The following is a 15979-nucleotide window of genomic DNA, read 5'->3' as shown; positions in this document are numbered from 1 at the left end:
CTTGTGTTTTAAAAATGGCAGCATTCTTAACCCACACTATCCAATATGGCAGCCACTTGCCACATGTGACTTTTTAAAATTTTAAAGTTTTTTTTTTTTTCTAGTGCCCTGACCAGAGATTGAACCCCGGCCCTCTGAGTTGGGAGTGCAGAGTCTAATCCACTGCACCACCAGGGAAGTCCCTCAAAAGACATTTTCAAAGGTGTGTATTAATTGCAAGTGAGGGTTGCAGGAGAAAGAAGGTGATTCTGAATTTTTAGTATTTCATAGGAATAACAAGGAAGAGGAACAGGTTTTTATGGGAAGATATATATGGTTTAGTTTTTTTTTTATAAACTTATTTATAAAATTTAAAATTAAAATAAAAAATTTAGTTCCCTAGTCACACTAGCTACATTTCAAGTGTCAATAGCTACATGTGGCCAGTGGCTGCCATATTGGTCAGTGCAGATATAGACCATTTCTGTCACTGTGGGAAGTTCTATTGGACAACCTGATCTAAACACTGGAGGCAGCGATCTGGGTGGAAGATGGAAAGGAAAGGGGCAAGAGCAGAGCCAGAGAGACTAGTTCAAACCAGAATAATGTGCAATACGTATGTGCAGCTCTTCACACAATTCATGATTTGGCAACAAGCAACGTGAAAGCGGTGCAAGAGATGCTTAGGGGCTAAAGAGCACATGGTTGGAGACCCTGTTGTGGGCTCGGAGGTTGGGTCGCTCCCCTGAGGAAGGGACACATCAGCCAAGAATAAAGTCTGAGTAGGCATTGGTCAAGTGAAGAGAGGAGAAAGAACATTCTAGATCAGAGGACAAGCATGTGTGCAGGCCTTAGTGGGAAGGCAGCTTGGCGTTGTGTGGAGAGCAGGATGCCTGTGGTACTGCGCGGGAGGCGGTGGCGAGTGGTTGGAGTGGAGGCTGGTGAGGGAGACCCCCCGGTAGGACCTCTTGACTCCCTTGTGATAGTGAGACAGACGTGGCCCTCGGTCCTGCATCCACCTGGCTCCAACGGCCCAGAAATTTTAGGACTCACTTTTCACTTGTACAAACCCAAGAGTGAGTGTTAAAGGGCTCCCTGTCTGGCTGGCTTCCTTCCAGAACACCTGCCCTGCTTTGTTCTGCTGACAGACGACGTCTTCCACCAAGGCCAGCAGTTGGTTGATGTCCATTGAGTTCGCGAAGTCCCAGCCCGAGCAAGGGGGTGGCACCTTCAGAACTTTGAACAAGGAGCTGACGAGTCTCCACAAATCCTGCAAGTCACCCAGGGGGAAGGGGACGTGAGCTACAGGTGAGGGGGCAGCAGAGTGGTCAAGAGCACTTGCCCTGGGGCTGGACAATCTGGGTCTGAATCCCAGCTCTGCCTACTGAGACATGACGCTGGGCCACCCTGAGCTTCTGTTTTGTCCCCCATAAAAATCCCTCTTCTAGGATTTCAACTGATACATTCCAGGCTGTATTCCTTGAAGTGTGGAACACAGTAGGTGCTCAATAAATGCTTAACGTGTGCATGAATGCAGAGGGAATTCTTTCTGTGTGCTTCCAGCCTGCAATCTGTTTGAAAGTACAATATTTTGTACATAGTAGGTATGCAAAAATGTGTTTGCGTGTGTGTATATGTTGTAGGTGTTTGCGTGAATATATGTGCCTGTGTGTACGTGCATGTAAGCCTGCACATGTGGCATGTGTGCACTTATGTGTACATGTATGTGTGCAGGTGTGTGCAGGTGTGTTTTCAGGTATGCATATGTGTGTGCATGTGCACACATATACATGTAGGTGTGGGGTATATGTCTGTGGATGTGTACACATGGCATTTGTGCATGCATTCATGTGTAGGTGTGTGTGTATGTGTACATGTGTGCACTGTGCAGATATATGTGTATATGTGTGTACACATGCACATGTGTACATGTTTGTAGCTGTGTGTGCATGCTGAATGTGTGCACGTGTGGCATGTGTGTATGCATGCATGTGTAGGTATATGTGTGTACTGTGTGCACATATGTGTATGTGCATGTGTACGCAGTTGACGAATCTTAATGACTGATGCTGTCTGGCAACGTGGGTTGTAGGCCTCAAACCCCAGTCCCCACCCCCTTCTGCCCAGGCTAGAGCTCCCCACACTGCCAAGGCTGAGGACCTGCCTTGGTCACTGCTTCAGGTGTCAGAAGACCATCCTCCACAGGCTGCGGTGAGGGGGCCAGGCTGAGGGGCCCCCCATCCCGTTTCCCAGCATTCTGCTCCTTGGTTACCCAAGGATGGGTGTTCCAAACAATCTGAACAATCAGGAGGTTGATGGGAAACATGAGGAGTGAGCTCTCCAGCCCAATCATCACTTCCTGCCAAGTGAATTCGATTTTACCTGGGGCAGATGGAGGGAAGGGGTCAAGGGGAGAGTCCCCTCCACCTCTTCCAGAAGGTGGCTGTGCAGTGAGGGTTAACCTTGCCCAAAGAGAGGTCTGCCCCTTGAGTGGCTCCTGGGAGGTGACCACTAAGCCCTTGGGCTGTCCTGCCTGGTGGGTATGCCTTTGTTTACCTGGGGTCTTGGGCCACTCCATATAGTCTATGCTAACAGTGTGATTTATGGTGGGGGCCTTGGTTGCACCGTATCACCTCAACCTCTGGAGGGGCTGGAGGCTGAGGTCAGCCATACTGGGGTCAGCCATGTCTATGTGAACGTGCCCCAATAAAAACTTTGGACACCAAGGCTCGGGTGAGCATCCCTGTTTGGCATTATTCCATGCATGTTGTCACACATCATTGTCAGGAGGAGTGAGCGCTGTCCAGACTCCACTGGGAGGTCATAACTGGAAGCTCCGTGCTTGGTCTCCCATGGACCCTGCCCCACGTGCCTCTTCCCTTTCCTGATTTTGATCTGTATCCTTTCTCTAATAATTATGAGTATAATGGCCTTTCTGACTACTGTGAATCCTTCTAATGAATTATTGAACCTGAGGGTGGTCTTGGGACCTCTGGAATTGCAAGGCATTTCTGAGGCAGTGACAGTTCATGTCCACCAGCCACTAGCCCTGATCGCCATGACAGTGGGAGTTACCCAAGTCCATCTTTTGCTCAGCTGGGTCCTTGGGGACACCCCAGAACATGATGGTGGTCTGTATGGTGCAGAGGAACAGTGAGAAGCAGCAGGACACCTGGTGGGCATGGGGGAAGTTGCTCCAAGCTGAGCTGCTGAAGATGGAGTACCAAATGTGGCCATCCTGGAGGCCTGTGGAGGTCTTCATGAAAAACAGGTGGCTGTGGACAGGCCGGGGGAGAGGGACAGGCATTTAGGGAGACAGGGATGGGGAGAAGCCTAGTCTCTTTGGAGCAATCCTGGGATGAGAGGGAGGGATTTGTTTCTAAAATTCATCATCTGTTTTTTTCTTTTATAGAAGAAATACAGCATCATAGTTGCATCACTTCAAGTTAATGATGGGGACTCTGGACAGAGTGGTTGGAACCCTAGACAGCCCTCTTACTACTGTGTGACCTCAGGCAAGTTACTTTACTCTTTGTACCTCAGTTTACTCATCTGTAAAATGGGGGTAATAACAGAACCTGCCTCACTGGATTGCTGAAAGGATTAAAAACAATAATCTTTATAAAGCATTTGGCAAAGTAGCTGGCATATAGGTGAGTGTTCATCAGTGTTAGCAATAATTTTTGTTATAATTTTAAAATAATAATATATAACTCTAATATTATTTGTTTTGTTATAATTAGGGCATTAGGGAATAGTGGTTAAAAATCCCAGGCTTTGGGTTCAGACTCAGTTTGGGAGAATAAAAATTGTGAGACAGGGTTTCTGAAAGTGGCACCACATTCTCCTAAAGAATCTGTATTATTTCCCTATGAGTAGAATGTAGTTTAACCACAGGAGCTATTTAAAGGCCCAGATTCTGCTAAGGGTATCTAGAGTAGAGATTCCCAGCTGCCGCCTGTCCTGATTGGTCAATGCCAGAACCCTCCAGGATTGTACAATGCTTTGTCACTCGGGGGTGTTCCGGATGCCTGGACTCAGAATAAAGGTGCAGAAAGAGAGAGGTCGGTTGCCAACAACGTAATTGTCCATGTTATTCGTCTTATTCAACAAATATTTGATGCCCCTGGTGCTGTGTCCCAGGCTCTCTGCTGGGTACCAGGGATTCACGGGAGGGATGAGGAGCTCTTGCCTTCAGAGAGCTCCTTGCCGAGTTTCTAGGCATCACATGTGCTGATGCACTCGGAGATAATACCTGCTTCTGTAATTGAGTACTTAGTGTGAGCCGCATAGTGTGCCAAGCACATTACTACATTGTTTCATGGGACCTGGGACCCCCTATGGGGCAGGCACATTGAACTCGTCATCTTTCAGATGCGGAAGCTGAGACCTGGAGAGGTGCGGTGACATATCCAAGGTCACGCGGCAAGTCAACAGCAGGCGTGTGGGACTTTGTGATCCGTGCCCACGTCTGTGTTATACCTCTGTTGGGGTCCAAGTCTCTCTGATTCAGACCTTTTCCCCCTTGGAGGCTGAGATGCTCACAGTGGCAGCTGGGAGGAAAAGTCGTCTTGCAGTAAATGCACTAGAATTAGACTGAATGCCCATCCATAGGAGAATGGTTGTGGGACATCCATTCTGTGGAATATCATGCAACAAATAAGGAAAATTTGATCCAAACATACCCTCCTGGAAGGATGTGCATGATATATTATTAAAGAAAAAAGGCAATGGTATATTATTAAAGAGAAAAGGCAACATATTTAGAGTAGCATACCATTTAAAAAGTTATAAAATAACGATCTGTGGTATTGTGTGTGTATGTGCACGTGCATGTGTGTACATTTGTATCTGCTTATTTGTGTTTGGGGACAGATGTGAAAGGATGCACGGCAGGAAAGGGGGTGAGGGAGTGAGTAAAGCAAGGGGAAACATGCTGAAAAATGCATCTAGGATAAAACAACGTGAAGAAGAAGCTCCAGGTGGCCAGACGTTGAATCACCATTCAGATCAGTCTGTTCACTCATGTAAACAAAATTATTCTGTGACATTCGTAAGTAAATATGGATAAGTGTTCCATAACTGTTATCACCCCCTGCAGATAATTCTGTCTTGGAGGGTCCATGTCCCTTCAGGGCCCTTTAATTGCAACAAGAAAAACTGGTTATTAATGTCACACACTCAGAGCTACCCCGGCCCACTAGCTGAAATGTGCTTTTATTTGGCTGTGACTGAATTATAACACAACTTTCCTAGAGATGAAAGAACAAAGTAAAGAGCATTTGCTTAAAAAGAAAAAATATAGTACCTGAATTGTTTCCTGTCCTGCTCTGTGGCCACTGGAAATACCTTGTCAAGGACACAGTCTCCGACATTGATGGACAGCCACGAGTTGCAGAGGAAGTACCACTTCTGGTCCATTGCCAGGTCATGCACCAGCACCCGGCTTACGTACCTGGAAGGGACCCACACTTTTGAGGATAATGTGGTGGGGGGGCTAGGTGCCAGTAGCATCTCTTCCTCTCCCAAGTTGTGACAACCAAAACCACTTCCAGCATTGCTAGCTGTCCCTGGGGGCCAACCAGTTGAGAACCACTGTGCCAGGAGAACCGAACTAAGACAGTATCAACTGAAAGGTGACTGCAACTCTCCATGAAGAGAAATGGCCTGTGGATCACAGATTCTCATTCTTTCTTTCCCTGTAAGGTCAGCTCTTCAGTGTCAGATGGAAGTGGGATGGATGTTTCATTAGATGGATGAAAGTGACTCCTGCATTTATTCAACAAATAGTTACTGAGCACTTACTCTGTGTTAGCTGGTTGAGGCCCTAAGATGCAGCAATAAATTTTTTTTAATTTAAATAAAAATATACATAAATAAAAATAATAAGATTTAAATAAGATTTAAAAAATAAAAAGTAAAATGTAAGTGGACACATGTCCTGCTCTCACGGAGCCTAATGTCATTTTTTTAAAAACAGGGACTTCCCTGGTGGTGCAGTGGTTAAGAATCCGCCTGCCAATGCAGGGGACACGGGTTCAAGCCCTGGACCGGGAAGATCCCACATGCCGTGGAGCAACTAAGCCCATGTGCCACAACTACTGAGCCTGTGCTCTAGAGCCCTCGAGCCACAACTACTGCAGCCCTTGTGCCTAGAGCCCGTGCTCCGCAACAAGAGAAGCCATGGCAATGAGAAGCCCGCACACTGCAACGAAGAGTAGCCCCCGCTCGCTGCAACTAGAGAAAGCCCACGCACGGCAACGAAGACCCAACTCAGCCAAACAATTAATTAATTAATTAATAAAAAACAAAAACAAAAGCAATGGAGATTTCTCCAGGATAGTATACACAGTGCCTGTGGTTCTTAAGCTGTGTTCCATGGAGCTCCATGCAGCCCAGTTTCAGTAAAGGAAGCTTGGAGGCTGCTGCAGGGGATGCTACATTCTGATGAGTGATAGGGTGAGCCAGACTTAACTAAGGCTGCTGAGACACGACAGAGACAACCTGCTCTATGCTCCACAGCTAAACGTAAGGGTTTCAGAGAATTCATAAACAAATGGAATCGTCTCCTCATTACCTCTAGTCAGCCTTCTCAGGGACAGATGGATGCCAGCTAATCAGTTTTCCTAAAAATTGTAATTCAAGGCTCATTTTCAAACGGTCGCCATTGTTTGTTTCTTTCCTTTCTCCCCTTTCTCTTAGAAATTCTGTTTTCCCCCTTTATTCATTGATAATAGTCTACTGACTGTTCTTCATATGTGAGCACATTTGCATGCAGGTAACCAGCTGTCTGAATTATTTTTTAATTGGGTTAAATGAGAAGACCAGTGAGTACAGTACCAGACCCCAACTCTCCCTTAATCCACTCCTCCTTTATATTTTTAAATATGGGGGCTTAGGGTGTTATTTTGTCTGGCAAAAAGATACTTTTCTCAGGGCTTCCCTGGTGGCGCAGTGGTTGAGAGTCCGCCTGCCGATGCAGGGGATACGGGTTCGTGCCCCGGTCTGGGAAGATCCCACATGCCGCGGAGCCGCTGGGCCTGTGAGCCATGACTGCTGAGCCTGCGCGTCCGCAAAGGGAGAGGCCACAACAGTGAGAGGCCCGCGTACAAAAAAAAAAAAAAAGATACTTTTCTCAAAAAAAAAAAAGCAAAAGTGAAAAAAACGTACAACAAAATCCACTGGGCTAAAGTAACTCAACAACGGACTGGCAGGCGCTTTGCTGAGTGGGACGTGCTGATCAACCGAGGTGTCTTTCAGGTCAGGTCACCTTTGAGGAAGTGGCTGCCCCCCTCCAGTGTCCGGTATAAACTGTCACCAGGTAGTGGTACTGGGCAAAGGGGTCATTATCCTCCAGCACTGTGACCTTCACCTGGACAGAAGGATGGCATCAGGAGGGCTCTGCTTGGTGGGTTCATCACCACACAGCAGCCAAGAGTGAGGTGGGCATTCATGGCAATTAGAGGGGGAAAGCAAAACTATGTGTGTTATTGATTCATTCCATCAGGTGAGCACTGTTCTTTACCACAGCAGGGTTTTAAGTGAAAACCAAAACTTTTAAAATAAAAAAATACATTCATTATTAAATATCACCCAAAGTAGTCAAGTTGGAAATGAACTTGGTATTAAGCTGAGAATGTTTGATGCTTGAGCTGATGAATGCAAACTCTGTTCATAAATAATTTCTCATAACCTTGGTAACCAGATTGTGCCTCTAAGGGAATTTAGAAGGAATGAATGTTAAGTTGTTTTAGCAGAAAATAAATAGCAGGGGTTGGTCAGAGGCTGCAGAGCGCTCTGTGATGAGCTGCCCAGACCTCCTGTCAATGGAGGGCTGTTTTCCCAGTTGCCAGGAATGCAAGAGTCGCCTCTGTCAAGGTCGTGCCCCGTCCTGGAGAGGCCGATATCTAAGAACAGATTGATGCATTGCCCAAGATCAAGACCTGGGCTTCTCAACCCAACTCAGGACAGTTCTGGAGCTCCCCAAGGGGTCACCCAGCTGTCAGTGGGCTGCATCCCAGCTTGGTTCTCCCCCTGCCCATCCTGCCTCCTCCCCTCCCTGCCCAGGGGCTGATCCCAGGCACTCCCTGGTAAACGCCCTGTGTACTTAACTCCATCTCAGAGTCTGCATCCCAGGAATCAACCTAAAGCTGAGGGACTTAACTTATTAATGTTAAATCCCTTGGGCAAATCAAAGACAGCAGGATAAATGGGGCAACTATTTTTAAGTTTCATACCATCCTAACACGCTGAGAAGTATTGCTGTGTATAGGGACGGTTGGGAATGTTGAAAGTTTCAGAGCTTTGTGACAATGCATCCTTGTATTCATTTGTGTGCTCAGTCACTCATGAATGTTTATTGAAGGCTACTTTGTGTCAGATATGATGCATGTATCAGAAAAATAATCAGAACTTTGTTGTCATAATTGGTTGCACAAATGGTTATTGTTTGATCTCGTTTCTGTCCTCAGACCTGACTTATTGTCAGGCAGATCTGGGTTTGAGTTCTGGCCCCTGGGAGGGAGGTGGCTTTGGAGTAGTTAATTGCCCTCTCCGCTCCTCACTTGCCTCCTCTGTAAAATGATAGAGGTGCTGTGCAGTAAAGGGTGAATTCAGGAGGCTTGGGTTATCCAAACCCCACACATTCCAAAGGATGGACTGGTTTGGGCCAGCTCGTGGAAGATAACCTCTAAGTCCTTGAAATGGCCTGCATGATAAGAGTGTCTGACTACGTGGGGCCTTGGGCCACCCCAGGCAGTATGTGCTAACAATGTGATCTGTGGTAAGGGCTTTGGGCCAGGCTCTGTCAGTCTGACCTGGGCAGGGCTGGGGAGCAGTGGTTGCTGGAGGCTAACTGAAGTCAGTCATGCAGGCTCCATACCTGTGGGACTTACTCCCAAGAAAACCCTGGGCACCAAGGCTCAGGGGAGCTTTCCTGGTTGGCCGTGCTTCGCACGTGCTGTCACACATCATTGCTAGGAGAATTCGTCTGTCCCTAGGACTCCACGGGGGGGAGGAATATTAGAAGCTCTTGCCTGATCCCTCCTGGACCCTTTCCTTTGCTGATTTTAATTTGCACTATTTTCACTATAATAAACCATAATCGTAAGGATAGTGGCTTTTTAAAGTTCTGTGAGTCCTAGCAAATCACTGAACTCAAGGGTGGTCTTGGGGACTCTCAGCACAGTACCTTCCCCTTGGGGCTATCGTGAGCATTAAATGTGGGTAGTACCTGGCACATAGTAAGTTCTCAATAAGAGGTCAGTTTCATACTCCTCCTGATACTTTGATGAACAAGGGCATTTTACTGGTCAAGAGGCTGAGGGGCCAGCTTACCTGAGATGACTCCAGGGGTCAAGGCCTGGATTTGCAGCTGGCCCCTCAGTTCCTCACCTGGGCTCCATCGCCTGGAGCCCCTGCAAGGGGACACTCCTGTCCTCCCTCCTGCTGCCAGGGACTGTGCAGCCTCACCTTGGCCTGATCCTGAGCATCCTTCCTCCTTGCCCAGATCACCACCAGCACGTAGGCCACACACAGGCAGCCCACGGTGGTCACGACCACAGAGCTGTCCTCGAAGGTGGCAAAGAGCTCAGCGGTCTGGCGGACGTCCACGGCATTGGGCATGACCAGGAGCGTGCTTCCAAAGAAGGTGAAGTGGTTGCAGAGGCAGTGTATCTGGGAGCGGGTGGTCTGTGGCCCCCCGCAACCCCAGAGAGGCCCTGGTAGGGATATTCAGGGAGCACATCCCCGCCCACCTGACCTCAAGGTGGGAGAACTGTGGGGGGGACACTGTCCTGGGGAGGGGCTGGGGAGGCTGCTGGGAGACCAGCTCCAGGATTCCTTTGGGCTTTTATTTTTATTTTTTAATTTTTTTTTATTTTTTATTTTTTGCTGTATGTGGGTCTCTCACTGTTGTGGCCTCTCCCGTTGCGGAGCACAGGCTCCGGACGCGCAGGCTCAGCAGCCATGGCTCACAGGCCCAGCCGCTCCGCGGCACGTGGGATCTTCCCGGACCAGGGCAGGAACCCGTGTCCTCTGCATTGGCAGGCGGACTCTCAACCACTGCGCCACCAGGGAAGCCCTGCTTTGCCTTTTTTAGGTAAGAAGTATTACGGGTAAAATTGAAGTCCCTTCTGTCCGCCAGCCTCCAAAAGCAGCCGTTATCACACATTTGGTTTGCATCCTTACATTACATTCTCCCACCGGGTGCTCATTCACTGGGCAGCTATTTGTTGGGTGCTACATCCAGGCCAGGCAATGGGCAAGTGCTGAGAGGACATTCAGGGTGACCAACTCATCTCAGTTTGCCAGAGACTTTCCTGCTTCTCACACTGAAAGCCCCCTTAGTCCCAGGCAAACTGGGACACTTGGTCATCTTACACTGAAGAGCAAAAAAAAGATGGAGGTTGGGGGAACTATGCAAGAAAAAGGGAAGTACAGATATTTAAATCCTAAGCTGGTGTCTCAGCACCAGGAAAAAATTCTCTAAATTTTACCCACCTTAGATCGAGGCACCTGCGACCCCCCCGTCCTGGGCTCATGCTTTGAAGAGTCCCAGTCTAGCCATCCTCAGGCTGCGCCCTTCCACACAGGATGAGGAGTCAGGGGCGGGGCAGGGCATGCCCACCACAGCACATACCACTCAGCCAGGACTAGGGCGAGGTCCTAGGTGACCCCAAGAAAGATTCCCCCCCCTTAAATTTTGCACTCTAGATGCTTCACTTGCCTTACCTAGTCCAGGCCCTGGGATGCCCACTTTTAGATGGTGGTTTGGGGACCTGGACCTCAGAATTCCCTGTTACAGGGCCTGCCTAGACCCATTCCTCAGGATCGTCCTTCTGTGGAGGACTGGCTACTGCTGTGGCCATCCCTGGGCACAAGGGTGGCAAAATGTGGAGAAACGGGGTGTGTAGATGGAACTTGGGCACAAGGTCCCTGGCAGTGTGGGGAATGCGGTTGGCGGGGGAGGAGACAGGGATGAGGCAGGGCAGGGCCCCCATCCGGCTCTTAATTCATACTCTGCACTTAGGGGCAGTCCTTCCCTAAAGCCCCCCAGCCAGCTTGCAATCCACCCAGGGCCATTTGGTGGGTAAAGAGTTAATCCAAACCCACAACCCAGTACTACTTTTTCATTCCAGGGTCCACAACGAGGTGGTAAGGTAGGAGGCAACAGAAAACACTGGCATGCGGAAAGTTCTGTGCCCAGCACCTGGTGAGGAAGAGCCTGCAGCAGCCCAAACATCCCAGCAGGTAATTCTTTTACCTTGAACGAGCCACCGAGAGAGGCCGACCCCTCCAACAGCTATGGCGTCAACTGCTTTATTGACAGATTTCACATGGGTCTTAGTTCCATGTTTGCTCACCGTTTCCCAATCCTGGTCAGCATTTGGCACACAGCTGTGGGTCTTACAGGAACCCTTGGCACACCCAGGAGGGGTGGGGCCCGTACAGAGAGGAACCCCAAGCGAGGACCAGTGACAAGACCTTCTCAGCGCTGGGAGCCCAGGGACCAGAGCTGATTGATGCCCAACATCTTTGCCCTCCTGGGTTTTCACAAAGACTTGGAGGACAGTGGCTTTCCCAGTCTTTTCCAGCATGAGAGTCCTTTTGAAAACCATAAATTAATCTGGAAAGACCGGAAAATTTTCATGAGATCCCCTCGTGACAATAGTTTCACCTTTAGTATCCTTTGAGAAAAATGTATAAATAAGAATGCAGTTCTCAAACCCCTTGCAATAATTCTGCATTTCCTCCCTGTTAAGGTCTGCAGTTTACAGATTTGGAACTTTCTTCAGTTACTTTGAGAATACAGTGGTGGTTTTCCGTCCAAACTTAGTGATCCCATTTACTTATTTTTTTTCCCCATTCACTTATTTATGGCTCCTCAATGATCTCTATATATCTGTATCAGTATCTATATCTGTATCAACATCTATATAATGAGCATCAGGTACACAATATTGGGTTAATATAATTTTGGCACTATAACACAACTCCCACATTCTTTTGTACACCCCACATTCGTGTATATGTGCATTAGTAGCTGTATATTCTTTTTTTTTTTTTTTTTTTTTGCGGTACGCGGGCCTCTCACTGTTGTGGCCTCTCCCGCTGCAGAGCACAGGCTCCGGATGCACAGGCTCAGTGGCCATGGCTCACAGGGCCCAGCCGCTCCGCGGCATGTGGGATCCTCCCAGACCGGGGCACGAACCCGTGTCCCCTGCATCGGCAGGCGGACTCTCAACCACTGCGCCACCGGGGAAGCCCCGCTGTATATTCTTAATAACATAATAAGCACCTGGGAACCCATGACTCCACTCAAAAGCTAGGAACTTTCCAATAAGTTACGTTTAGCTAAGTGGTCCTCCTGCAGTCTGTCCCCATGCTCCCCCTCAACCCAACCGCATGCGGAATCCTATGTCCATTGTTTTCCTTGATTTCCATTTTATATAGTTTTGTCTTCTCTATGCTCAGAGTGTCTAACACAGCAATTACTTTAATCTGTGGAGCACCTCCTATGTGCCAGGCACCACATTAAGTACTTTAGACCCCTAACCTCGTCTAGGTCCCACCCTGTGGTAAGTGGCAGCCATCCTTTATCCCCATTTGCAGATGGGAAAGTTCAGAGAGGTGTGGTGCCTTGTCCAAGGTCACCTTGCAAGTACTGATGCCGTGGGATTGGACCCAAGTCTGTCTGATGGCAGAGCCAGTGCCGCCAGCCCCTGCACCATCCTGTTCTGAGCCCCCGGCCTCGGAAGGCAGCCTGCAGCGGGTATTCTGCCAGCAGCGTGGGGATCGGAGAAGCTTTTGGTAGCGAGGACTCTAAAAGGTTGCAACACACCCAGGGTCTCGTTCACGAGGTACAAAGACCTGTGCTTCAGGTGTGGGGGACCCACTGTCTCTTGGACATCTCAACGTGCCTTCATCTCTTCTTGGCACTTTGCGCGGGGCCTCCCTATGTGTGACAGCTGGAAGCAGGAGTTGACAAGGAAGCCAAAGATGCAGCAGAAACAAACCCGGAAGGAGCTTGGCTTTAAGTCCCCTTCTGTGGCTCTGCTGAGACCTGGCTTCTTACACTACTTATGACTGTTGTCATTGGACATATGTGCCATTTGCTTCTTGTCTGTGTCCTTTGCTAGACTGAAAGCTCACTGGTCTTTCTCATCATTGTATCCCTATCAGTTGGCCTTGCACCGGGTGAATATTTGTAGAATGAATGTAAGAAGGTATATGGTGTAGGGGATGGAGACAGGTGTGTGACAAATTTCAACTAGATGTGGAGGTTGCTGTTCTTGGGGAGGGTATGGAAGTCCAACAGAGGGAGACTGCAAACATCTGCCACCCAAAGAAGGTGGCATTGGATTGGGAGATCGAAGGGTGAGTGGGAGTTTTCCAGGCGGGGTAGGGAAGAAGGGTGTCCTGGGGGACACAGCAGCGTATGCAAAGGCATGGAAGAGGGAAGGGGGGCACTGATACCTCAGGGATGGCTTCTGATGGCCTCAAAGCCGATGTCTGTCACCAGGACAGTGTCACAGGCTTGGCTCCTTGGAGGCAGAGCTGAGCTGCCCTGAGACAGGGATCTGATTGCAATTAATAGGGCCACACGCCTCCAAGGGCTCTGTGAGCTCTGGAGAAGCAGTGCCTCACGTCGCTTAGAGCTTTTGCTCTGGGGACAGACCTGGGTTTGAGTCTCAGCTCTACCACCTTCTTCTTTGCTTCCCTTTCCTTACCTGGCACATGGAGTTGTCCCAAGTCCCCTGGACCTCATCCCAGAACACACAATGGGACAGGAAGGTGGTGATGCTAACTGTGAAGTCCCTGCCGGGGGCCGGCTCCAGGTCAGACTGGGGGATCACAGACAGATAGTAGATGCCTTCTCCAAAATGCAGGTCCTCTGGGCTCAGGATCCATGTGGACAGCCCATCTGCAGGAAGCAGGGGTCCGGGTCAGTCTGAAGCCTCATGGAAACTGGACTAACATGACGGGAGAGGGGCACCAAGATGCCTTGGCAGGGAATCCGATCCTGATGGCCGCCCTGATGTCCTAGGAGTACCCTCTCCTCCTGAGCCCAGGAGCATGGAAGAAGAGGCACTCCCAAGTCAGGGTGCTGAGCACAGCTGCCAAGTCAGACTGACCAGGGCTCAGATTCTGACTCTCTCCCTTCTTGGCTGTGTGACTTTGGGCCAGTTACTTAACCTCTCTGTCTTTATCTGAAAAGTAGAAATTTCATTCTTCTTCATCCCTAAGGGCTATTATGAGGATTGTAATGAGTTCAGTTCTGTGAGTGCTTGTCAGCTTCTTCAGGGCATATAGTAAGTGTTCACCTAATATCACCTAGTAATAACAATAATACCACCAATGGAAATAAGCACTGAATGTAGCAAGTGTTTTTTCTCTGTTTTTCTTTTTCCCTATGATTCTCAAGTTTTAAGCTGGTCAAATCCCCCAGGAAGCAGCTCAAGAAACTGGCCCAGTGGTGGGACTACCTGGAACAGCCGTTGGCAGGAGGTGAGCTTGGGCGTCGTCGCTGGTCACGCTGGGGTGGTAGCCGTAGCCCAGGCTGAGCATGAGTGGGATGTCAGGTCTCCAGTGCAGCTGGATCCCCAAAGCCACACCCCCTGAAGTCAGGTTCACCCACAGAGCTTCAGGTCTGGTCAGGTTCAACACAGTTGGCTCGCTGTGTCCTGAAAGCGGAGGCAGCAGGATCTGTCGTCAGAAACAGTCAAATCCAGGGTGTGCCAGGACAGGGATGCCAGTGAGCGTCAGGGCTGCTGGGCAGGGTGAGCTCCTGGGGACCCGAAATCCACCCTGCACTCTGCTCTTTCCACTAGTTTCCGGGGGCTGCCGTGACAAATGACCACAAACCTGGTGGCTTAAAACAACACAAATTTATTCCCTTACGGTTCTGGATGCCAGAAGCCCAAAACCAGTCTCACAGGGCTGCAGTTGGCAGGGCTAGTTCCTTCTGGAGGCTCCAGAGGAGAATCCACTTCTTTGCCGATTCCAGCTTCTGGAGGTGCCTGCAGTCCTTTGGCTCATGGCCCCTCCTTGCATCACCCAACCTCTTGCTTCTGTCATCAAATCACCTTTTTCTTTTCTAGAGTCAACTCCCCCCTCCGCCTGCCTCTTAAAAGGACCTCTTGATGACACTGGGCTCACCCAGATAACCCAGGATCATCTCTATATTTCAGGATCTTTAACTTGAATCACATCTGCAAAGTCCCCTTTTGCTATGTCAGGTGACATATTCACGGCTCAGGGATGAGGATGTGGATAGCTTGGGGACATTTATTCAGCCAGTGCTTATCAATCTGTTCACCCCAGCTTGGGGCTGCATCTGCACAGGAAGTGCACAAGGGTGCATCTTTCTAGTTTGCACAAAGGTGGCATATGAGCTAGTGGTGGTGTTGATCAAAGAGTGGAACAAGTAAGATTAAGTTAGGAGCACAGGCCGCAGAGGCACACAGACCTCTGTTTGATCTTGGCTCTGCCCTATATTAACTCTAGGACTTCTGACCAATTAACAGACCACTCTGAGCATCAGTTTCTTTTCTTTTTCTTTCTTTTTTTTTTTTTGGCCTCACTGCGTGACTTACGGGATCTTAGTTCCCCGACCAGGGATCGAACCCAAGCCCTCAGCAGTGAAAACACGGAGTCCTAACCACTGGACCGCCAGGGAATTCCTGAGCCTCAGTTTCTTGTCATCAGTAGAATACATAGACTCACGGAGATTGTTCAAAATGTTATCATATACAAAATACTGAGTCAAGTGCCAGATACACAATAGCACTCAACAGTTAGTTGCTGCTATTCCTCTGCTTTTACTCTTACATTAGAATTTCTCACAACCACTCTCCATTTAATCAGCTCTCCAGATTAACTGATGCCCTCCATCCCCTTTTAAAAACAGACTAATTAATGCCCACCATGCACTTTTTATTTGCTCCTGGTGGCCCTCTACGGTAGACACAGGAATATGCCAGCCAGCTCTCCCTTCTAG

At 49.0% G+C, this 15979-nt stretch overlaps 1 protein-coding gene across 1 annotated transcript in view; it reads right to left on the bottom strand.

Moving 5' to 3' along the window:
• The window catches only part of LOC309794451 (polycystin-1-like protein 2), a gene marked incomplete at both ends in the record, with an annotated part of 81809 nt that overhangs the window by 15036 nt on the left and 50794 nt on the right, over positions 1 to 15979 (bottom strand). The window contains 10 exon segments of the mRNA XM_082605977.1: positions 1033 to 1249; positions 2144 to 2361; positions 3055 to 3254; positions 5288 to 5499; positions 7162 to 7243; positions 7245 to 7351; positions 9451 to 9698; positions 12708 to 12801; positions 13710 to 13903; positions 14466 to 14685. Coding sequence (XP_082462103.1) covers positions 1033 to 1249; positions 2144 to 2361; positions 3055 to 3254; positions 5288 to 5499; positions 7162 to 7243; positions 7245 to 7351; positions 9451 to 9698; positions 12708 to 12801; positions 13710 to 13903; positions 14466 to 14685 — 1792 coding nt within the window.

This window comes from Mesoplodon mirus (genome assembly GCF_964341445.2).
Source record: "Mesoplodon mirus genome assembly, chromosome: 19".
Lineage (NCBI taxonomy): Eukaryota > Metazoa > Chordata > Mammalia > Artiodactyla > Ziphiidae > Mesoplodon > Mesoplodon mirus.
The sequence above is the reverse complement of the archived record's forward strand: the minus strand, read 5'-3'. Positions and strand labels throughout refer to the sequence as shown.